Source organism: Periplaneta americana, chromosome 16 (genome assembly GCF_040183065.1).
Source record: "Periplaneta americana isolate PAMFEO1 chromosome 16, P.americana_PAMFEO1_priV1, whole genome shotgun sequence".
NCBI lineage: Eukaryota > Metazoa > Arthropoda > Insecta > Blattodea > Blattidae > Periplaneta > Periplaneta americana.
In genome coordinates this window covers 122,863,368-122,888,886 of record NC_091132.1, presented here as the reverse complement: position 1 = coordinate 122,888,886, position 25,519 = coordinate 122,863,368, and the positions used below count along the sequence as shown (strand labels likewise).

The 25,519-nt window shown below is 33.9% G+C and overlaps 1 protein-coding gene across 2 annotated transcripts in view; it reads right to left on the bottom strand.

Annotated features, from left to right (window-relative positions):
• nAChRalpha4 (nicotinic acetylcholine receptor alpha4) overlaps window positions 1-25,519 on the bottom strand; it is a 647,992-nt gene that overhangs the window by 172,872 nt on the left and 449,601 nt on the right. The window contains exon 3 of one of the 2 annotated variants that reach the window (XM_069812978.1): window positions 776-956. The exons of the other annotated variant lie outside the window; for it this stretch is intronic. Coding sequence (XP_069669079.1) covers window positions 776-956 — 181 coding nt within the window. The remainder of the gene's footprint in view (window positions 1-775; window positions 957-25,519) is intronic. 2 annotated transcript variants of the gene reach the window in all.

Sequence of the window (25,519 nt, the reverse complement as noted above, 5' to 3'; positions counted from 1 at the left end):
TCGAAGAAATCTTTCCCACACTTACTTGATTTATTGCACGTTTCAAACGATCTGCCAGAGTTCAAAACTAAACTTTATTGTGCATTGTTATTATATTATTAACAACTTTATCAAACATGCTCAATTGTAAGCATGAGCTTGAAATTGAAGCTTTCTTACTCATTTTATTTGTTAATATTTCGGTTCAAATAGCTGGTAATAAACAAAAGCTCTGCTATGGGCAAACAATGAAGCATATTATGTTATAACTTGAAAGACAGGAAATTTTCTCGTTGCGCTATAATAAGTAGATGATGATGGAGAACAAAAGAAACGATGGAAAATAGAAGGGTGTACGTAGAAAAACTTTTGTTTTGGTGTATCTTCTAGATGTTCAATTATGAAGTGAAATGGAAAATTTTGAAATGACTCAGCAAGGAAACAATTGAAAGATGAGTAAAGTGCTTCTTTTAATTCCAAACATTAAAAAATATATATAATACAACCCAATCACCGTCATGAAACTGTACAACATATTTCTTTATTGATCAAAATGATTGTTTCCAACTGTAAAAAGTGATGGAACTTTGAAATATCAAGGCTATAGATAATTATTTTATAATTATCCATGAAACTGTTGTTCCATGTTAAACGTGAAGGAATTTTATAAAATTCACAGCCAACGACTTGGTAATTCCGTAAACCGAACTCTTCAAAAGGCGAACGTGAAACAAGAAAAGAAAACTAAGATGGAGCAAATAGACAGAGATGACGTCACACCGCGTAGCCCCCTTACCTTGAAGCCGTCATAGGTCCAACTACCGAATTTCAAAACGCAGGTTTGCTCGTCAAAGGGAAAATATTCTACGTCTATCTCACAAGATGACTTGTATATGGCTGGCGGTTTCCATTCCACCAGTCCCTGGTGGTAGATAGTTGCCTTGGTTGCCAGGGTAACCTCGAAGTTGCCATCAGCGCTGTGGGTGGAGAGAAACAACAACACACAGACTGAGGCCGAAACACTCGAACGTCCATCTTATTGAGTCCACTCCACATAACCCAAGGACATCAATGGATAACTGAAAGATCCTAGAAACTAATACCAAAGCTGTAAACAGAACTTCTAGTTGTATTTCAAATACCGTACGTACAAAGAAACTTCGAACAACTGAGAAGTTCAGTTGGGATTAACTAAACGAATTGTGAAAAAATAATAATACAATGTTATTAGTGACATAACCACTATAAACGAAATAATAAAATTTGTTAAAAATGTTTGGTTAATAAATGAAATTTGATGTGATTTAACAATTGCAATGATTGTTAAAGTTAGAATTGAGTAAATTAGGAAGTAAAAAATTCGAATTATGTTTCTGATTGTTTCAATACATACTATAAATGGTATTAATACTGGAGGTGTACCTTGTGGTACATCTAACTTGGTTTAGGCGACCTGGAGTTGCATCAGCTTTTACGCCGAGGCTCGACACCATTATTATTAAAAAGTGGGGCTGCTCCACTTCACTGATGATTTCCAAGTATTATAGAAGGATTAAGATGAAACAATTGTTTCATCTTAATAACTATTCAAAAAATTGCACCACTAATATTGATTTCAAAAGACGTCACAGAAAATTTTAGCTCTATTAACAGATACAAAGCCTAGAAGTAGGATAATAATAATAATAATAATAATAATAATAATAATAATAATAATAATAATAATAATAATAATAATAGTTTACTTTTAAATTATTTTCATTTTTCATAAAAACTAGATAAGATTATGAGATTCAAATTATGAAAGACTGTAGGTTATAATTAGGGATCGGATTTTTATGTAATTACATATTATATTCCTTTCAACCTAACCGTATATAAATAACAAATCTTTGCAAATGTTGTAATTACCATTAATATATTAAAATTTGATACTACATATTTTTACATACCCCACATTACGTATTATGGTTTGGTATTACATAAATCTACATATTTAGGGGTTTTATTCATTTTTACTCCTCTAAAAGGGGGGAAAAAAACGTCTGCTGGGGAAGTTTACAATTTGAAATACACAGATTTAAAAACCTTTTTTACCTACCCAAGAAAGGATATATTTCGGGACGAAACATAACGTCCTTAGTTCCAGGAAGTAATAGAGGCACACACCCCATACCACCCACTGTAAATATGAGTGAATAAAAGGCAACCTTTCTCATATAACTACCTTGTATTGTAAAAATCACTCAGAAAGTGTGTTGCCAACATGCGGTGGAGTGGGACGAGGACGACATGATTTGTCTCGAATTATAATTGTTCTGCATACGTCTTAACAAGCCGTTGCTATGAAATTTGCAACCTTACCCACTCTTTTCCTTATCTTTTTAGGGAAAACATGTGCCAAGTCTGACATGAGCAGTAATAAAATAGCCGACTTTTGAAAAGAAGCTGGAGTAAAGGAACAATCTGGAAAGATGTTGAAAGATTAAAATAAATAGCTTTTCAGGTTATTGCTTGACCTCTTTACTTTAAATTTAGTAGGCCTATACGGAAATGGGATTTTCTGAGCAATTAGAAAGTATGATTCTCGACTGGAATAATCCTACCCTTCTGAATGAGACAGGAATGTCACTTTTCAAACAACAGTTTGTAAATGCCTATAGTTTGAGTTTTTAGTAGGTACAGTACTTTGTTTCTTACAGGGAGCAGCTAAAATGTATGTGTCCCATATCTCCTCTTATTTTCTCCTAATCCAGTAAAGCGAAACAGTGCTTGCAGTTCTGTTGTATCATTTATTTCACTCAGATCTCTAGTTTTAGTACTTACAGTATAAAGTGCAAGTGAATTTATCTACTGCTTTTAACTAACTAAAATGGCCCCTGTATCTTCAACCCTAGCGACAAAAATAAAATCATAGATTGCGATGGACGAAGTTTTCACTACAGATGGAAAAATAGCAATGTGTCAAGTGTGCGGTAAAAAAGTCGAGTGCTCTATGAAATCACAACTGGAGAGTCTTACCTATCTTATACCTGCCAGATATTGATATTAAATATTTTCATGATTTTACACATTTTGGTACATATTCACCTTATTTTTCTTACATAAATATGTACATATTTCACACCTTGATATTATATAAAAATCCGGTCCCTAGTTATAATGGTCACATTATTTAAAAAATACAGTAACAAACCACAAATTTTAATTATACATCCAAAACAGTACAACATACAATAATTATTCCGGAAGACAATAAAAAACTAAGAAAACCGTTGAAACGATTTTGATCAAACCTCTATTTTGTTTTCACATGGAAATCGTTAAAATAAAGAGGCTGTGCACAGAGGTGGACAAACGGACAGGCAAATAAACAGAAACACAGAAAAGAAAGACACACTGTAAAGGATTTCATTTTTAATATTCTGTATGCTATTTATTTGAACGTATTTTAAATTTGGAGATAGAAATTTTATTGAACCACAGAATTGTATTTTCTACAGGATAACAAGAAGGTAGCAAGAAGCTCAGTATTATTTATTGGTAACAATTTTTTTACCATTCTATCTGCTAAAGAATTCGTTATATATTTTGCATTTGAGATATTGATAATTTCTAGGTACAGTATTCTGTTTTATTGTTTACGTATGTTTGGTTCTTGTTACATTATGATGTACAGCAGGCATTATTTCTATTAAAATTCTTAATACTAACCTCTCCAATTAAACATATCTTTAAGTTTTTTTTCTTAGAATTTATTCTGCATTGAACTTAACAATAAAATTATGAAGATTTGAGAATGAATAATATTAAAGTATGGTGGTTAATATTTGCGTGTTATACTATTTATTGAATTAAAAATTAGTTTTTAGCATTTGAGAATATTTCGCAAACAAAGTCAAGAAGCAACAGCTTGTTATGTAACTATAGTACAGAACAGAAATTGTCATGATTTATTTTCGATAAACTTACCCAGTACTCCTTTGCATAATTTATATCTTTCAGCACGTTCATTTGGATGTTATTTACGTTATCTTAACATATATTGTAAATATGTAATGGCCAAATTTCAACACATTAAAATCTATGAAGAATACTACTTTACCAATTCACTTACCTCTCTGTCACTTATCATTAAACCTCCAATAGATAGAGAATTTGACACCAATATGTGAATTTAATAACATATCACACACTTGTTTTTATTTTCCTGGACGTAGAACTACAAAAACATTCTAACATGGTAGCCACACATGAACCAAAATTACTACTTTAAGAAAATGAAAATATTTTTAGAAGAATTAAACCAACTGGTATTAATTTATTCCGTAATAATCGCAAATACATAATTTGCAAAGAATTAAACTTGTAATTTTAAATCAATAAAGAGGGAAATGCTATTGAACATTAAAAAAATGCCTAATCAATATAAAACTGTACTTTCTCACATCGATTATTTCTGTAAAAAAAAAATACTACACAACTTATTATGATATGGAGGTGAGTACCGATAGGGTTTTTATGAGCGACTTACAAATTGTTTCAGATAATTACGTATAAAATTCATAAAACAAAATGAAGTGTTAAAAATAGTCAAAGTTAACAAGAAGGAGAAGGAAGCCAGTTTTTCAATTTTTTAAAAGAATAATCTACAGATTCGGCGCATGGAGAAGAAATAGAGTAAGCTTAATTTGCAATAAAGTCAGAAAGTCGAGTTCAATAACATGTTATAACGGAGGAACGAGATTCTTAATTTTTTTTTAACGGTTTTGTTCATTAGGTACTACAAATGACTTTTTCGTAACATTCAGAACATTATGGGTAAGTTGAACTCAATATTTTTAAATTTGGAGAGATGAAAAGCAGTAATTTACCCACAGCAGGATAGTATTGAGGAAGAACTGGCCAACATTCACCTGAAACTATAGCCTACGATTTTACGCATTCCTCAATGAATGAGCTGAATGATGGCTAGTTTTATTCAGACGTTTTTACAATAATTAAAACTCTCCTAATATTTGTACTTTCTACCTGAAAATACTTATATATTAGGGCCTCTAAAGAACCCGGAGATTCATTGCCGCCCTCACATAAGCCCGCCATATGTTCCTATCTTGCGCAAGATTAATCCAGTCCCTAGCATCATATCCCACCTCCCTCAAATCTATCTTAATATTATCTCCCATCTACGTCTCGGCCTCTCCAAAGGTCTTTTCCCTCAGGTCTTCCAACTATTATTCTTTAAGCATTTCTGAATTCATCCATACGTGCTACATGCCCTGCCCATCTCAAACGTCTGGATTTAATGTTCCTAATTGAAGGGCTCAGAGCCAAAGGCGACCAACCCACAACTTTGTATTGTTCATTATCAAGCCTTTTTTTCAAAACTATACATTGTTGTTATAGATTCATGATATATTTTTATATTTATTCAATGTAGACCAATTAAAATAAATTGTGAAACCAATCTTTTTTGTCAGGATCCTATTAATATCAACTCTTATTTACTCATTTTGTAATTGTGGTTTAGTCGCCTTTGGCTCTGAGCCCTTCAATTATGTTAGGTGAAGAAACCAATGGGTACAGTTCTGCGTTGTGTTGTGTAACTTTCTCCATTCTCCTATAACGCCATTCCTCTTATATTATTACTTATATTATTATAATGTACCGAAGTACATATGATATTTCCGTGCAGAAATTCTGCGTCATCATATGATGAAGGATGAGTGCAACATAGAAAAATTCTCTCCGGCACCAGGATTTGAACCCGGGTTTTCTGCTCTATGTGCTGACGCTCTATCCACTAAGCCACACGCGGTGTCGGATTGAATCCTGTCAGTTTAGACGGAACCCAAGAGGTGGAACTTAAACTGAGAGGATTCAATCCGACATCGGGATGGGAATCCGGTGTTGCTTAGTGGATAGAGCGTCAGCACGTAGAGCTGAAAATCCGGGTTCAAATCCAGGTGCCGGAGAGAATTTTTCTCTGTTCCGCTCATCCTTCATCATTCCTCTTAGTTCCAAATATTTTCCTAAGCACCTTATTCTCGAACACACTTAACATCTGTTCCGCTCTCAAAGTGAGAGTCCAAATTTCACAACCATATAGAAAAACCTGTAATATAATTGTTTTATAAATTCTAATTTTCAGGTTTTTTGAAAGCAGATTAGATTAAAAAACTTCTCAAACGAATAATAATGACAGGAATTTCCCGTATTTATTCTGCGTTTAATTTCCTCCCGAGTGTTATTTATATTTGTTACTGTTGCCCCAAGATATTTTAATTTTTCTACCTGTTCAAAGGATAAACTTCCAATATTTATTTTTTCATTTCGTAGTATGTTCTGGTCACTAGACATAATCACATACTTTGTCTTTTCGGGATTTACTTCCAAACCTATCTCTTTACTTGCGTCCTTGTAACAGATTAAAATCAGCCATACAAAATTGATCATACTGAATATTCTTCTATGTATGATAATGATTTTTAATCGTTCATTTTTATAAGCTATATCGAATAAAGTAATTGCTCTTTTCAACTTCACAGGAAAATACCGTTAAATTTTTGTATTTTGTTTCAAAATCCTTTGAAACGACTACTGAAACACTTTTAATTAAATGTCAGGGACTTAACCCATGGTATATCATAATTCTTGAAGTGTCTAGCCTAAGTGAAAGAGTTAGCATCAAAATAAATATGATTGTTCCAACGCTGCAAAGTCAATAGCATATAGCTTTACGTATCATAATGTTTTATGAACCGAAAGTAATAATAATAATAATAATAATAATAATAATAATAATAATAATAATAATAATAATAATGAAAACAGTATGTTAAATGGTCTCATTTTGATATAGCAGCAAAGCTATAGTTTTATGTAATCTACAGTATGGAATATTAATTTGTTCACTATTTCTAATTAGAATTTTATGGTATTCGAGGGAATACACTAAATATTTTTAGATACTATCTTCATGGCAGAAGGCAATTAGTTTCAATAGGTGAAAATTGGTCAAGTCTCTCCAGTATACATTATGGTGTTCCACAAGACTCAACAATTGGTCCACTGCTATTCCTAGTAGCAATAAATGACCTTCCTAAATTCATTAAATAGGCCTATATAACAATTATGTATACTGATGACACTACATTCTTATGTTATAGCTCTACTCTGAATGAATTACATGCTCTAACCAATGATATTCTATCACAGGTGGCTTTATGGTGTGAATCTAATGCTTTTTTGCTTAATCAAGAAAAGACTATCAACATAACTTTTAGCCTAAATCATGTAATAAAAAAGGACAACATACAAAACTATACCAAATTTCTAGGACTTTTTATAGACTCCAGTTTGACATGTGAAAACATATTGAATATATATAAACAAAATTATCAAGAGTTACATATTTATTAAAGAAATTAGTGACTTGCTTTTCTCAAAATTACTTAAGATGTGCCTACTTTTCGCTCTTTCAGTCTATAGTTAGTTATGCCTTAATTTTCTGGGGAAATGGTAGCAAAACTGAGAGTGTCTTGATTTTGCAAAAGAAATCCATTAGAATTCTATGTCAATTAAACTACGTTGAACATTGTCGACCTCTCTTCAAACAATCACAGATATCAACTGTCATATATATATATATATATATATATATATATATATATATATATACGACCTAGTCCTTTACACTCGACAAAATATAGACAATTACTCATTAATAGCCAATACACATGATCATGAAATTAGAAATAGTGAACAAATTAATATTCCATTTTGTAGATTACATAACACTTGTACAAATTTTTCTGTCATGGGGATGAAATTATATAATAAGCTTCCCAGTCAATATTATGTTACCAACCAATAGTTTCAAAGCTAGGTTTTATAATTGACTTTCACTTAATCCTTTCTACTCTGTAGATGAGTTTCTTAACATAAATTCATACGAAATTGTTTTTTAATAAATAAAGTTATTTACATTTAGTTACAAATATTACATTAAGAGTAAAGTGTTTTCATTAATTTTAGAGTTTCAAAATGTTTTGTTTTCATTCTAATTAAACTTTACTGTTTTCAATTATATGTGTATTTTCAAATGTATGTTTTTTTCCTCCCTTCTGTATTGTGACGAAGCCTATCACTGTATGTTTAATGGCTTAATAAACTGAATTGAATTTAAAAATAATAGAAGACGTCAGAGTCTGTCATACTTATGACGACATTAGTGAAATAATCTATTCTATGACTGACCACATAACTAAAATTTGTGAATCACATCTTCTTAAATTATCTCCCAAATCAACAAAAATTACTCTGATGAAATGACCAATTAACAATACTCAGGAAACGAACCTTAGTAAGCCACAGAATGTACGCGCGCAACAAGTGCTCCATTCTACGACAGCAACATTTAAATAAATACAATAGCGTGAAATCAGAGTATAAAAAGACCACATATGAAGCAAAGCTCAACACATGGAAATCCTTCTGTTCTCTGCAACATCACGCAACCCCTGCTGCTATATATAGAATGTGCAGAAAGTCAGAAAATTTCAGTAGGATTTTAAATACTGTCCAAGCCCAAAATGGTACCTACCACTAAAAATCCGCATAAGAAACAGCACAGATTATGATTGAGAATTTCTTCCCTCCTGACAATCGGGATGTTCACGAGAAATATTTACTAGTGCACAAAGACTATGAGCAATTCGAAATCGTTTAACAGTCTCCATTCTTCAGTGGACCCTTGTTTTTGGTCTCTATGTTTATTTCGCTGATTTGGACATTTTCTGACTGCATCGATAATGTGCATTCCAGTATCAGAAGAGCATAGATAATTGACTCTGGTTGTAGATACGATTTTAAAATTTCAGTTTCCTGATCCATTCTAGCTTTGTGCGATAATATACAATTACCGACATAATCAATGAGGTAATTGTATATGGTGATTAGTAGAAATTCGCATACGAAGCAAATCAGAACACAATTGTTAATTAAGACTGCAGAGTTATCTAGCAGCAAGTACAAAGCAAATTTCTAACCAGAGAGCAGATTTCAGCAAACATGTGGTATGTCTACTGTAGAGAGTACATAGATCCTACACATTAAGCGAAGTGTTTCAAATGTATGGTACAACAATTGCTAATAAAATAATAGTACTTATGCAATAAAAGTAACCTGTAAGAGCAAAGCATTATTACAGAACTAAATCTATAGAATAAGTTAAATAATGTCAGTCCACCTTTGGACTTCTATTCGTAAAATCTGTCGAATATTAGGCAAGTGCCTGAGTCATATATTTGTGACATTTTCGAGACTAAAAGTTCAGCCGCAGAGGCTGCGTTCAATGGATCAACTCGTGGCTTTAGCGCAGAAAGATTTTCTTCCGCCTCTCAGACGCACACATATACATCAAAAGGAAAAAAAAAATACGGGAAAATAAAATAATAGGGCCAGAAAATGGCTTTAAACTTGCAGGATATAGCACATAATTTTCTAAAGAACTTGATGCTAATAGTAGAAGGTAGAAATCACATAATATTTGTAGCAAAATAAAAAGCAAAACTAAGAAAGAGTACATACTTACTTACTTACTTACTTACTTACTTACTTACTTACTGCCTTTTAAGGAACCCGGAGGTTAATTGCCGCCCTCACATAAGCTCGCCATTGATCCCTATCCTGAGCAAGATTAATCCAGTCTCTACCATCATATCCCACATACCTCAAATCTATTTTAATATTATCCTCCCATCTACGTCTCGGCCTCCCAAAAGGTATTTTTTCCCTCCGGCCTCCCAACTACCCCTCTATATGCATTTCTGGATTCACTCATACATGCTACATGCCCTGCCCATCTCAAACGTCTGAATTTAATGTTCCTAATTATGTCAGGTAAAGAATACAATGCGTGCAGATCTGCGTTGTTTAACTTTCTCCATTCTCCTGCAACTTCATCCCTCTTAGCCCCAAATATTTTCCTAAGCACCTTATTCTCAAATAGACAATATAATATACACTACATAATGAATATGTTCGAATGGATAGCTCAGATCGTGAGTAAAAACACTTATCGTTAATACAGTACTGTATTTTGATTAAACAAAAACCTAATGAAAATTATCAAACTCAATATTGCGATATTTCCTAGTTCACGTAATAGATTAACTACTTTTCTTCCCTACTGTACCTAGTAAAGTGATCTGTTTGTATTTTACGCCAGTATCATCGAACTCCAGTCGTGGAAGGGGGTAGCAAACGGTGTTTCCGATTCTCAACCGTTAATCCATAGGTATAGCCAGGTTAATATTTGAAATGTTAGTAAAAATAAAATGATGTCCCTGTAGTTTCCTTACAGTAAGCGTTTCAAATTTTTAACTTTTTGGGAGAACTGCAACTCCGTACATACCACCTCATCCACTCTTGGGGAAGAACGCTGCTGTACGTCAAAATCAGAATGAAGAGTACGACAATAAATTATGTTCATGATAAGAACGATGATTTGGATAACAAAAATGAGGTCTACTACGTGGAGACGAGAATCATAGTGATGAGGATGACAACATGACGACGATGATTGTGACGAGTTCAAAGACAATAAAAATGACGGAGGACGATAGTGATAATATTACACCGTTTGCGTGATGACGAAGGACCGGATTTTTTTATGTAATTACATATTATATTCCATTCAGCCTAACCGTACATAAGTAATAAATATTTGCTAATCTTGTAATTACCATTAATATATTAAAATTTTATACTACATATTTTTACGTATTTACCCCCACATTACATAATATGGCTTTTTATTACATAACTCTATATATTTAGAGGTTTTATTCATTTTTACTTCTCTAAAAGGGGGGAAAAAACTTCTGCTGGGGAAGTTTACAATGTGAAATACACAGATTTAAAAAGCCTTTTTTACCTACCCAAGAAAGGATATATTTCGGGACGAAACATAACGTCCTTAGTTCCAGAAAGTAATAGAGGCACTCATCGCATACCACCCACTGTAAATATGTGTGAACAAAAGGCAACCTTTCTCATACAACTACCTTGTAGTGTAAAAATCACTCAGAAAGTGCGTTGCTTTCATGCGGTGGAGTGGAACGAGGACGACATGATTTGTCTCGAACTATAATTGTTTTGCCGTTTCCATGCAATTTGCAACCTTACCCATCCTCTTCCTAATCCTTCCAGGGTAAACCCGTGCAACTCTGACATGAACCGCAATTAAGTAGCCGACTTTTGAAAAGAAGCTGGAGTGAAGGAACAAACTGGAAAGATGTTGAAAGAATAAAATAAATAGCTTTTCAGATTATTGCTTGATCTCTTTACTTTAGATTTAGTACACCTATACGGAATTGGGATTTTCCGAGCAATTGGAAAGTAAGGTTCTCGGCTGGAATAATCCTACCCTTCTGAATGTGACTGGAATGACACTTTTCAAACAAAAGTTTGTAAATGCCTATAGTTTGAGGTTTCAGTAAGTACTTTGTTTCTTACAGAGAGCAGCTAAAATGCATGTGTCCCATATCTCCTCTTATTTTCTCCTAATCCAGTAAAGCGAAACAGTGCTTCCAGTACTGTTGTGTCATTCATTTCACTCAGTTCTCTAGTTCTAGTACTTACAGTATAAAGTGCAAGTGAGTTTATCTACGCTTTTAACTAAAATGGCCCCTGTATCTTCAACCCTAACGACAAAAATAAAATTATGGATTGCGATGGACGAAGCTTTCACTACATATGGAAAAATAGTCAAGTGTGCGGTAAAAAAGTCGGGTGCTCTATGAAATCACAGCTGGAAAGTCTTTTTTTTTTTCTATCCTATACCTGCCAGATATTAATATTAACTATTTTCATGATTTTACATATTTTGGTAGATATTTAGCTTATTTTTCTTACATAAATATGTACATATTTCACACCTTGATATTAAATAAAAATCCGGTCCCTAGTGATGACAAGTATAATTATAATGACGACTACAACTTGACGACGTGTAATTTTAAACACATTTATGTCAGAAAACAATGTGAGAGGCAAGAGATGCTACCTTCGCAGAGGGTAGGTGCGCTTTGAAATCCCTCCCCGGATGCGCTCCCCTCACACTATCTGCTAAACCGGAGAAGAGGGAGTACGTGGATGAAAAGGAGGGCGGGGGTTTGAGCCTTGCCTCCCGCCCCGCAGTATTCGTTCCAAGAATATGGCACAATGATGGATGATACGGTGATAATGAATAATGCCGCAGGAAACAGAAGACCGATGTAGAAGTGGATCCGTCTGGTTTGCAATCGAAATCACATGCAACCAGGCGCCACGAAATCGCGTATAATTATTACCGTGGGATGCACTAAGAGGAGTGTTGTGCAAATGTTGCTTCAGCTCCAATTTTCATATTGATAATCATCCTCATTATCCCACACCTAATTACTTAGACCACAAGGCATATTTCATACCATTAGTAAAGTTACTATTTGATAATGAACAGACAGTACTGCTATGAAATACAGCTTTAAATTAAAATTGAAAATGACCTTATATTTCATTTCAGTTCAGTGGTCAATACTAATAAAATTCAAAATATCACATTTAGAAGTACCGTAGGTCTATGTTTAAATTTCAGCACTTAAAGAAATTTCGTAGTTAACGAAAAAGGAACGCATCATTAATCGAACGGCTCTAGTGCCGACTTCCTATGCTGGTAACCCAGCAAATGGTATTATTGGTAGACGAAGACGCGTTTCACGGTTGCTTAATAATAATAATGATAATAATAACAATAATAATCATAATAACAATAACACTAATAACAATAATTCCGCAATATGCGCAACCCGATTCACGTAAAGTGAAATGGGTAGACATTGGATACATACATACATATTTACATACGTACGTATATACATAAAGTACATACATACACTACATACATACGTAAATAATCCGTGGCGCTACAGCCCGTGAAAGGCCCAGACCGACCAGCCGGCTGCTGCCCTCATGCCCACATGCCGAAGCAGAGGTGGACGATCATCCAACCAGAATGGGGGTATCGTGTGGTTAGCACGATGATCCCCCCAGCCGTTATAGCTGATATTCGCAACCGGATTTCGCTACCTATCGTAGCTCCCCAAGTGCATCACGATGCTGGGTGGGCACCGGTCCCATACACTGGCCGAAATTTAATGAGAAAATTTCTTCCCCCATGAGGACTCGAACCAGCGCGCATTCCGTAACCCGAGTCCTAGCCAGGATGCCTTAGACCATGACGCTACGGCGCGGGACTACATATATACGTACGTACGTACATACATACATACATACATACATACATACATACATACATACATACATACATACATACATATATACATACATACTTACAAATGGCTTTTAAGGAACCCGGAGGTTCATTGCCGCCCTCATATAAGCCCGCCATTGGTCCCTATCCTGTGCAAGATTAATCCAGTCTCTATCATCATATCCCACATCCCTCAAATGCATTTTAATATTATCCTCCCATCTACGTCTCGGCCTCCTCAAAGGTGTTTCCCTCCGGCCTCCCAACTAGCGTCCTATATGCATTTCTGGATTCGCCCATACGTGCTACATGCCCATACGTGCCCATCTCAAACATCTGGATTTAATGTTCCTAATTATGTCAGGTGAAGAATACAATGCGTGCAGTTCTGTGTTGTGTAAACTTTCTTCATTCTCCTGTAACTTAATCCCTCTTAGCCCCAAATATTTTCTAATAATAATAATAATAATAATAATAATAATAATAATAATAATAATAATAATAATAATAATAATAATAATATTTCCGCAATATGCGAAACCCGAATCACGTAAAGTGAAGTGGGTAAGCATTGGATACATACATACATACATACATACATACATACATACATACATACATACATACATACATACATACATACATACATACATACATACACACACAGTCGACCTGGTTTGCGAGTCGATATAGCGCTGGCCTTCTATGCTCAAGGTTGCGGGTTCGATCCCGGGCCAGGTCGATGGCATTTAAGAGTGCTTAAATGCGACAGGGTCAGTAGATTTACTGGCATGTAAAAGAACTCCTGCGGGACAAAATTCCGGCACATCCGGCGACGCTGATATAACCTCAGCAGTTGCGAGCGTTGTTAAATAAAACATATAAAACATAACATTTATATACATACATACAAATGGCTTTTAAGGAACGCGCAGATTCATTGCCGCCCTCACATAAGCCCGCAACCGGTCCCTATCCTGTGCAAAATTAATCCAGTCTATATCATCATATCCCACCTCCCTCAAATCTATGTTAATATTATCTTCCCATCTACGTCTCGGCCTCCCCAAAGGTCTTTTTCCCTCCAGCCTCCCAACTAGCACTCTATATGCATTCCTGGATTCGCCCATACGCGCTACATGCCCTGCCCATCTCAAACGTCTGTATTTAATGTTCCTAATTATATCAGGTAAAGAATAAAATGCATGCAGTTCTGCGTTGTGTAACTTTCTCCATTCTCCTGTAACATAAAGTTTATGTTTTAGGTCTACTTACGAGCCAACAGTGTATCGATAGTTGATTTCAAGTCAGATGCAAGACAACGACCAGTTTCAAGCGAAAACGTTCGTCCACATATAAAGTAGATATGCTATTGACAGAACCTTTACTTATATATTAATATTAGAAGAATAATCTCATTTCTCATTAGAAACAATCTCATAGTCGATTAGAAATAATTTCATGATCCTATTAGAAAGTATCATATGGTCAGATTAGAGAGATTCTTAAGCCTTAAGATCAGATTAGAAGGAATCTTGTATTTCGATTAGGAAAATGCTCAGGGTCGATTAGGAAGAGTTAATTTCGGATTACAAAAGAATTTCGTGTATTTTTATATTATAAAGTAGCCTATGTTCCGATTAGGAAGGATCATATGGTTGTATTAGAAAGTCTTTGTTCCGCTTCACTGTTCTATTGGAAAGAGTCGTAGGTTTCATTTTCTAAATAATCTTATGATGCGGTTTGATAGGGTCTTAGGTCCGAATAAGATGAATTTCTTAATCCGATTAGAATCTTAGGTCTGATTAGGAAGAATCTCATGAGGAGGTTAGAAAGAGTGATAGGTCTGATTAGGAACAATCTTATGATGAGATTTATAAAAAGTTTTAGGCCTGATCAGGAAGAATATAATAAAGCGGTTAGAAAGATAGTTAGATCTGATTAGGAAGAATCTAGTGGTGCAGTTAAAAAGACATTTCTGATTAGAAAGGATCTCATGATTCGCTTAGATTCTTAAGTCTGATTAGAAATACTCTCATGATTCGGTTAGAAAGTCTTAGATCTGATTAGGAAAATCTCATGATGTGATTAGAAACAGTCTCATGATTTATTAGGAAGAATATCATGATGCGATTAGAATGAGTCTTAGAACTGATCAGGAAGTATCTCATGATATGTCTGATTATGAATCATCTCATGATGCGATTAGAAAGAGTTACAGGTACGATTAGAGAGTTACATGATTCAATTAGAATTTTAATTCAGATTAGGAAGAATATCACCTTCTATTAAGGTAGAACGTTACAATCTGATGAGATAGATTTATCAAAAATACGACCAAAAATATGGATTACCCAGCAAATTTAATTTATACAGATTTTAATGTATTGCCTATTGAAGAAATTTATAAATATAGTTTACTAACTTACTACTACAGAAATCAAATAAAACATAAATCTAATCGACATGAATATCGTACTCGAAGACAAAAGTCTACTTTCCCATTAATTGAGCCTAAATGTCATACAAGTGTAGCTCTTAAACATGGTGCTAGTAGGCCCAAGACTTTATAATACAATTACAAACCATTTTCCAAATTTAAATAATTTAAAATTGAAGCTTTTAAAAAAGGAATTTGTAAAATTATCCACGATATACTGTATAATATTAACAAATGTATTTTTTACCTTTTATTTCTGTCGACTATATTCATGTTTTTATTGAATATCACTGGCTTCTGTCGGATTGTCAATTTATATTAAATGTGTATTTTTCTCTCTTTTTCTCTTTCGTCTTTATTCTTGCTCGTGTGTTGTATTTATTGGTTTGAATTAAGTTACTTACTGTATTTAGTAAAGTGTCCTTGTAAATTTTATGTTATATTATTGACTAAGACCACACCGTACACGAGCCTGGCTCTTACGGTAGTGGCTAGAAACATTTTTGTTTTATAAATGTAATTTGTACTCACTACCTAACTAGTTACATAAATAATTAAATAATTAATTTCTTCGTATGATTAGGAAAGACTTATAAGTTCGATTCTGGATAATCTAATGTTTTGATTTGGCAATTGGTAATTACTTATTTGACGTAATTTTTGACAACAGAGTATAATATTATTAGAAGTGCTATTCCATTCCATTCAGTTCAACTGTAAAAAACCTGGGAGTTCATTTTGAATCTAATCTTATTTGGGACACGCATATCAAACACACATGCAAGAAAGTATTTTCCACTCTTCACTCATTAAAAAGATTGTACCACTATCCAGATAAATTGTACAGACTCTTATAATGCCTCATTTCGATTATTGTGACGCTTTATTCAGTGATCTCAGGGTGGATTTATCCCAGAAACTGCAACGTGTTCATAATGCGTGTGTTCGTTTCATTTGTAATGTCCGCTACTACGATCACATTTCGCCTTCTTTCGATAAATTATTGTGGCTCAGGTTAAATGAGAGGAGAAAGTTACATTCCCTTTCTGTGTTATACCGAATTTTGCACACCTCTACTCCCACTTACTTATCTGTCCGATTCCACAGTCTTTCTCGGTATCATAACTTAAATACTCGGTCACAATATGATAACACGCTAGAAATACCACTCCACACATCATCTCTTTATTCTTCATCTTTCACTGTTGCTACTTCTCGTCACTGGAATTCTCTGCCGCCTGAAGTCAAAGACTGCCGAACTTTAATTTCCTTTAAATGTAAATTAGAAAAATATCTTATGATGAGTTGCCAGACCTAACGCGTTGCAAATATTTAATGGAATGTGTTCCACTGTATTTATTTTTTTTGTTTCTTATTTTTATTGTGCAATCATACAAATCGTGTTTATTTATCACTTAACACCAATATGTATATCCCACTGTGTTGTTTTTTTATTATTAACCTATTTTTGTGTACATTTTATTCAATTGACGGTTTCTGATTTAATTATATGAATCCTACTTAATTGTAATCTAATACTAATATGTGTACTAATGTATTTATTTTTATTTTTACTGTGTACATTTTTTATGAATTATGGGCTTCTGTTTTTATGTGATTCGTATTTGATTCTAACAACATTAATATGTATTCCACTATGTTTATTTTTATTTTATGGGGTAAATTTTTATGTACCTAAATTGTATCAGTATGTAATTACTTAATTCCGATCCAGTTTTATGTTCACCTATGTAAGCAAGTTTTAATCCTGGTTGAGTGTTAGAGAAGGCCTTACGGCCTTAACTCTGCCAGGTTAAAAAAAGCCATTATTATTATTATTATTACTATTATTATTATTATTATTATTATTATTATTATTATTATTATTATTATTATAACGGTAAACGACAAATAGTGAAATTATAGTCATAAAAGGAATCGAAATGTTTGGAGAAAATGTGCCCTACAACTGCTTTTTACATCACAAATCTCACAGTACATGCTAGGGTTCGAACTGTAGTCCCTTTTCAGGTGATATACCGTCAGAGAAATGTTAAACTACCCCAGGACACCAGGTGCGGCATTCGTCTGCCAGTCTAATGCAAGTTATTCTAATGAGAACCATCACAATAACACCATGTATAAATGACAATAGAAAAGCTACGTTGTCAGTATATGGAAGCCTGAGAATAAATGAGTGTTTGTCATTTATTTAACTTCCTACGTACTAGTGTACAAGTAGAGTGGAGTCACAATTGGCTGTGCGTGAAGGTATTGTGGCGGAATCTGTGTAGCGACGATGTGGAACCACTGCGGAAATGACAAGATTGTATCCGAGTATCAAACTTCATAACCACTAGAAACCTGAGAAAAGGCATTCCTCGTCCAAATTCAAACCACATCGCAGCTTACACACGAAAATACGTTTCTCCTCTGCACATGTTTTCTACAAACTTTGTACAAGGAAATAACTTCAAAACTTGAATCTCAAGCTGGGACTCATATATTTTGGTAAATATTTTATTTAATAAGTCAATTTTATATTATGATTATAAAATCTGAACTAAAACTTATATCTAAATTAAACAAAGTTAATCCACTTGCTCATAGAAATACAGTGGAAGCTCTTAAGTTGGACAAAGAAGTCAAATAACAAACAACAAACTGAAGAACAAAGTAAGCAATCAACAACAAAAAAAAACTAAAAACAAATCGTCGAAAAAAACCAACCAATTAACTAAATAATTATTTTCTTTAGTAGGTTATTTTACGACGCTTTATCAACATCTTAGGTTATTTAGTGTCTGAATGAGATAAAGGTGATAATGCCGGCGAAATGAGTCCGGGGTCCAGCACCGAAAGTTACCCAGCATTTGCTCATATTGAGTTGATGGAAAACCCCGGAAAAAACCTCAACCAGGTAACTTGTCCCGACCGGGAATCGAACCCGAGCCACCTGGTTTCGCGGCCAGACGCGCTGACCGTTACTCCACAGATGTAGACCTAAATAATTAATCAAATAGTGAAAGAACGAATTGGACAACTAATCAATTAACCTGGCAACTAATCAACGAAATAACAAAGCAGTCAACAAAGATATGAACCAAGAATCCAACGAAGATCAATTGAACCAATAATTAAATAATTACAGATTTAACTAAACAACCAGCCAATGAAAGAACGAATGAACAAAATGATCAATGTAACATCAATCAATCAGTAGCTAACTCATGAAAAATTAGCAAATAAAGTGAACTATGAAACAACGAACAATCCAATCAATCTAAACGTCAACAAAACGAAGAAGCCATCCAGATAGCTAAAGGAATAAAGAATCAACTAACTAACAACAAACAACTAACCAAAGAAACAACTAATCAATTAACTAATGCAACAACGAAACAATGAATGATAAAACGCGTGCGTCCGCTTCATTTGTAATGTTAGATACTATGATCATATCTCACCTTCTTTCGAGAAGTTATCATGGCTTAGGTTACATGAGAGGAGAAATCTGCACTCACTTTCTCTCTTATATCGAATTATGCACACTTCATCCCCCCATTATTTATTCGCTCGTTTTCATACTCTCTCTCGCTATCATAATATTAATACTCGATCACAACGCGATAACACGCTAGAAATTCCACTTCACACATCATCTCTGTATTCCTCATCTTTCACTGTTGCTACCTCTCGTCACTGGAACTCTCTGCCGCCTGAAGTCAAGGGCTGCCGAACATTGAAATCTTTCAAATCCAAGTTAGAAAATTATCTTATGACAAGTTGCCAAACTAACTTACTATTATGACAAGTGTTGTATTGCATGTTTCCACGTATTCACATTTTTTTTTATGTTCTAGTGATATTTAACTTCTTTTATATTTTTGTTTTCATATTTTCCGATAAAAGTATATCTCTAATGTGATAAGTTGAGTTAGGCTATATATAATCATAATATTCCTTACTGTGTGTACTTAAAAATATTGCATTCATTGTATGCTTTGTTACTGCACTATTTTATTACTACTATTATTATTATTATTATTATTATTATTATTATTATTACTATTCTTATTTTTATCATTATTATTATTCTTATTTTTATCATTATTATTATTCTTATTTTTATCATTATTATTATTATTATTATTATTATTATTATTATTATTATTATTATTATATCAATAATTGTCTTATTTTTTATACTTTGTATGCCTCATTTATTTTGACCTGCTGTTCACATTTTATTATGCTTTTTTCTTTCTTTCTGTATGTTATATATTATGTCTGATTTCTTCTTACTTGTTGTTTACATTTTATTATTATTATCTTATTCAGTTTTGTGTGTAAAATTGTAGTGTACTTTGTAAATTTCTAGTGTTTTTGTAACGCAGTTTTTACTCCTGGTTGAGTGTTAGAGAAGGCCGTATGGCCTTAACTCTGCCAGGTTAAATAAATTATTATTATTATTATTATTATTATTATTATTATTATTATTATTATTATAAAACGAACCAATGGAGGAAACAGTTAAGCAATAAACCAAATATCCAACAATCATACTAACTAGGAAAAGAGGGAGAGAAAGATAGCTCTCTATAAAATATAAGCTACGGAAATTTTCAAGAGCTTTTACAGCACTTATTGAACTATATGGGCTTGAAGCAAAACGGCCTTGTCTCACTCCAATATCAGTTATCCCACTAAAGAAACTTCAACAATTTTTATGGAAACACAAAACAAAATCAGATACTGGCACGCTTCCTAAATGTCCCGAGGCATTATTCTTTGTTCGTTAGACTTTGATGTTTGATAACGCTAAAATACACTTCGTAGATATTTGTTTAGAGTTTTTCCCAATAAAACTCTTGGATATTGACGTCATAAAGCTGTATCTTCTACCTGCTTGGCAAAGCGTTGTCGCGTGTGATTTTTACGATGTTCGTTCTCTGATAATTGATTTTACTCAGCTCTTAAACCCAAGTTTTACGGATTTCTCCTTGAACTTCATAACGTCATATTAGTTTATTACTTTCCGAAGCCTTTTGATCTAATTTATGACAGCAGTGCTGCATTTAATTAAGAAATGCAAAGAGTGTAAGTTTTATAACTTGCAATTAGCAAATTTTTAAATCACAGAATGAATTTATATTGCAGTGGTACTAGTTGGAATGAACTATTTTAAACTGACAATATCACAAATACGAATATAACATTTGCAGTAATCCCAATTAACACAAGACTCTGACATCTATTGAAGCTGAAAGATGATGAGAAATTAGACAGAGTTCCCTTCCGCGCGACCGGTCGTAATAATGATGATAATTTAGTTTATGTACTTGTTTGCTTTTCTCATAAACAGCAGGTAGTACAAAAGAGGTGCATATACAAGATTGCAAAACATTATAAAAATAATGGATGTGTTACAAATCTAGAGAAGGTGCTTTGTGGTAAGGGGATCATTATTTTTAATAATCATATTCTTAACTTTAATGAATCTGAACACTATATGAAGTGATTTTGAAATGTTAGTATAGAAAATTTTGTTGATCTTCTCATGCTCTTTATTGGGACGTGTAAGAGAGTTTGTCGAAAGAATCTGCACGAATTTCCATACGAAAACTTAGAAATGAAAAGGCGGTTTCAAATATACTACATCGACTATTGTCTTTTCCTATAAATGTTCTACTAATTTGTGTTTGAGTTACTAGGTAACGGACGACTCATTAATATTGACAGTATGAATGTCTTAAAAGCCATTCATAAACAATCACAATGATATTAGACCTTTATGTTCAATTCTCCTCTCCGATTCTTATCTGAAAACGTTCCAATTTAGTCCCATTCCATCCGGTATAATAAATATGTGGTAATGTTCAATATGTTTGTACGGTGATATTGGAGCAATAGTTGAAGGATTATTACAATCCCAATCGACGTACTTCTGCTCTGCAGCCTCTTCGTCTGTGGCAAATATCACAAAATGTTCCGAGATTCTATCATCTAATTTAGCAACCGCAAATTAAATTTAAACGTGGAGAGATATAAACCCTGGTTACCTGTTTCAACACCAATTGTAATATACAACCTGTTCGCTATATATAATTTGTATTAGTTACAAATCTAATTGGAAATTTATCCTTTGAAGAGGTGGAGAAATTCAAATAGCTGGGAGCAACAGTAACAAATATAAATGATACTCGGGGGGAAATTAAACACAGAATACATATGGGAAATGCCTGTTATTATTTGGTTGAGAAGCTTTTATCATCCAGTCTGTTGTCAAAAAATCTGGAAGTTAGAATTTATAAAACAGTTATATTACCGGTTTTTATTTATGGTTGTGAAACTTGAACTCTCACTTTGAGAGAGGAACATAGATTAAGGGTGTTTGAGAATAGGAAAATATTTGGGGCTATGAGGGATGAAGTTACAGGAAAATGGAGAAAGTTACACAACACAGAATTGCACGCATTATATTCTTCACCTGACATAATTAGGAACATTAAATCCAGACGTTTGAGATGGGCAGGGCATGTAGCACGTATGAGCGAATACAGAAATGCATATAGAGTGTTAGTTGGGAGGCCAGAGGGAAAAAGACCTTTGAGGAGGCCGAGACGTAGATATTTTTTTTTTATGTTTTATTTAACGACGCTCGCAACTGCAGAGGTTATATCAGCGTCGCCGGATGTGCCGGAATTTTGTCCCGCAGGAGTTCTTTTACATGCCAGTAAATCTACTGACATGAGCCTGTCGCATTTAAGCACACTTAAATGCCATCGACCTGGCCCGGGATCGAACCCGCAACCTTGGGCATAGAAGGCCAGCACTATATCAACTCGCCAACCAGCCGAGACGTAGATGGGAAGATAATATTAAAATGGATTTGAGGGTGGTGGGATATGATGATAGAGACTGGATTAATCTTGCTCAGGATAGGGACCAAATCAATTACATGCTCTCAACAATGACACTCTAATCACAGATGGCTTTATGGTTTGAATCTAATGGTTTCTTGCTTAATCAAGAAAAAACTATCAACATAACTTTCAGCCTAAATGATCTAATAAATAAGGACAATAGACTCAACTACACAAAATTTCTAGGACTTTTTATAGACTCCAGTTTAACATGGGATAAGCACATCGAATACATATGCACAAAGCTATCAAGAGTTTTATATTTGTTAAAGAAATTAACGACTTGCGTTTCTCAAAATTATTTAAGATGTGCCTACTTTTCTTTCTTTCAGTCGATAATCCGATATGCCCTAATTTTCTGGGGAAATGGAACCAAAATTGGAAGCATCTTGATTTTACAAAAGAAAGCCATTAGAATTTTATGTAAATCAAACTATCTGGAACATTGTCGGCCACTTTTCAGACAATCACGGATTTTAACAATCGTAAATTTGTATATATATGATCTAGTACTTTACACTCGACAAAATATCGACAATTACTCATTAGTGGCCAATATACATGATCATGAAATTAGAAATAGTGAACAAATTAATATTCCATATTGTAGATTACACAAGAGCCACACAAACGTTTTACTTATGGGGATGCTCCCAAGTCAATATTATAAATTACCAATCAGTAGCTTCAAAACTAGATTTTACAATTGGTTATTAAATAATCCTTTTTATTCTGTTGCTGAGTTTTTCAACACAAAATTTGTATGAAATTGTAATTTAATAAATAAGTTTAATTGCAATTTAGTTGGTTTTCTTTAATTTAAAAGTTTCAAATTATTTCATGTTTTCATTGTATTATTTAAATTTTACGGTTTCTTTTATTAGTGTTTTTTAAAAATGTATTTATATGTTTTTCAATGTATTCTGACGAAGCCTAAAACTGTATGTCTAATGGCCAAATAAATTGAATTGAATTGAACTGAATTGAATATGTGAGAGCGGCAATGAACCTCCGGGTTCCATAAAAGCCAGTAAGTAAGTAAGTAAGTATTAGTTACAAATCTTGGTGGCTTAAGAATTTTTCTTTTATTAGAGTCACTCTTACCCTCTAAACTGTGACCCCTTTCCCCTCTCTTCATCTGTCGACTTCCATCTCCCTCTCATATTTCAACCGAATGTCACATTAAACATCCCGAAGAAGACTGAACCATATTTTATGTAAAAATCTCTCTTTCTACAATGTCGGCTGTACAGAATAAGATGACTGCGCCCTCTTTCACAGCTTGACGTTGATTTCTCTGCAACGTAACGAGCCGTGGTGAACATCAAAGTAAAAGATCTCTTTGAAATTCGCAAGTAAATCTCAGAGAAGTTGATGTATTCCTTAAATTAATGTGGAATTTTCTTTATTTAATATCATTCACATAGGTTTTGAATTTTAATGTAGCAAATTAAGTGTTCAGAGTAGAAGAGGAACATGACGTAACTGAGAGCTGCTTCATAATGCTCCATTATGCTCATGACTATTGTCTTCGTCAGGATTGAGTAAACTCCGAACCGTGGACCATTTGTGCTTCAGGAGTTGAATTGTATAGAGGAGTAAAGAATCGGTGTCAAGAAAACACGACATGATATATACTTTTTCATTATGCATATTACGTGTTTCGTAACAATTGAGTACTTTCGTCATATTGCTAATATAGAGTCAGTCAAAATAATGGACCCGATTTGAATAATTCAGAGAGTGAAATCTAACGAATGTATCGTATTGTGAGACGTACACTTCGGAAGGTAAGCTATCAAAGTTTATTTTTTGTTTTTAGTAGGTTATTTTACGACGCTGTATCAACATCTCAGGTTGTTTAGCGTCTGAATTAAGTGAAGGTGATAATGTCGGTGAAATGAGTCCGGGGTCCAGCACCGAAAGTTACCCAGCATTTGCTCATATTGGGTAGAGGGAAAACCACGGAAAAAACCTCAACCAGGTAACTTGCACCGACCGGGAATCGAACCCGGGTTACTTGGTTTCGTGGCCAGACGCACTAACCGTTACTCCACAGGTGTGGACTCAAAGTTTAAATTCCCCACATTATTTTCGCTGTTGGCCGCCACTAGTGGCTAAGAAAAACGGTGGATTCTAAGACCAAATTATAAATAAAGTGAAACCAATGTTCTAGGGTACGAGCGATAATGTAATGTGTTATAAATATTTAGACAGTGACATTTAATAATATGTTATGTTTTTTCTGAAAATAGTCAACAAGGATTAGGTCTTCTATATTAAATAAGGTGTACTTATGTTATTTACAACTTACAAGAAAGAATTATTTAGTTGGTTATGAGCAGACAGTGTATGCGGGATGACTTAAGGAGAAGTGAAGTTGTTTCGTATCGGAGTATATGGCACGTGCAGCGTCGTTCGTCTTTTGTGTACCTGGCGAGTACAGCAGCGTACATAACGAAGGAACCCCGGTCCACATTGCAACGCAAATTAAGAAGTATGAGAGAGACATTTTATGTATTAACGAAGACAATATCGTGTGTAATGTATGTGAAATTGAAATAAAAACCAGAACAACTCAGGCTATAGAGAAACATTGCAACAGTACATCGCACAGGAGATGCGTTGAAATGAAATCTGAGGAATCATCATCATCATCATCATCATCTAGATGTGCGGGTCTAAACGATACGTGCAACATGATGCTCAGTGCAAATATTCCTCTAAAGAAATTGAGTCATTCCCATTTTAGAGGTTTTCTTCAGAAATTCTCTCGATACAAAAACTGTTTAAGCGATAGGCGAAGACGATTCAGCTTTGACAACTTACGAGAATTTATCGTCGTTTACTGCAACGCTG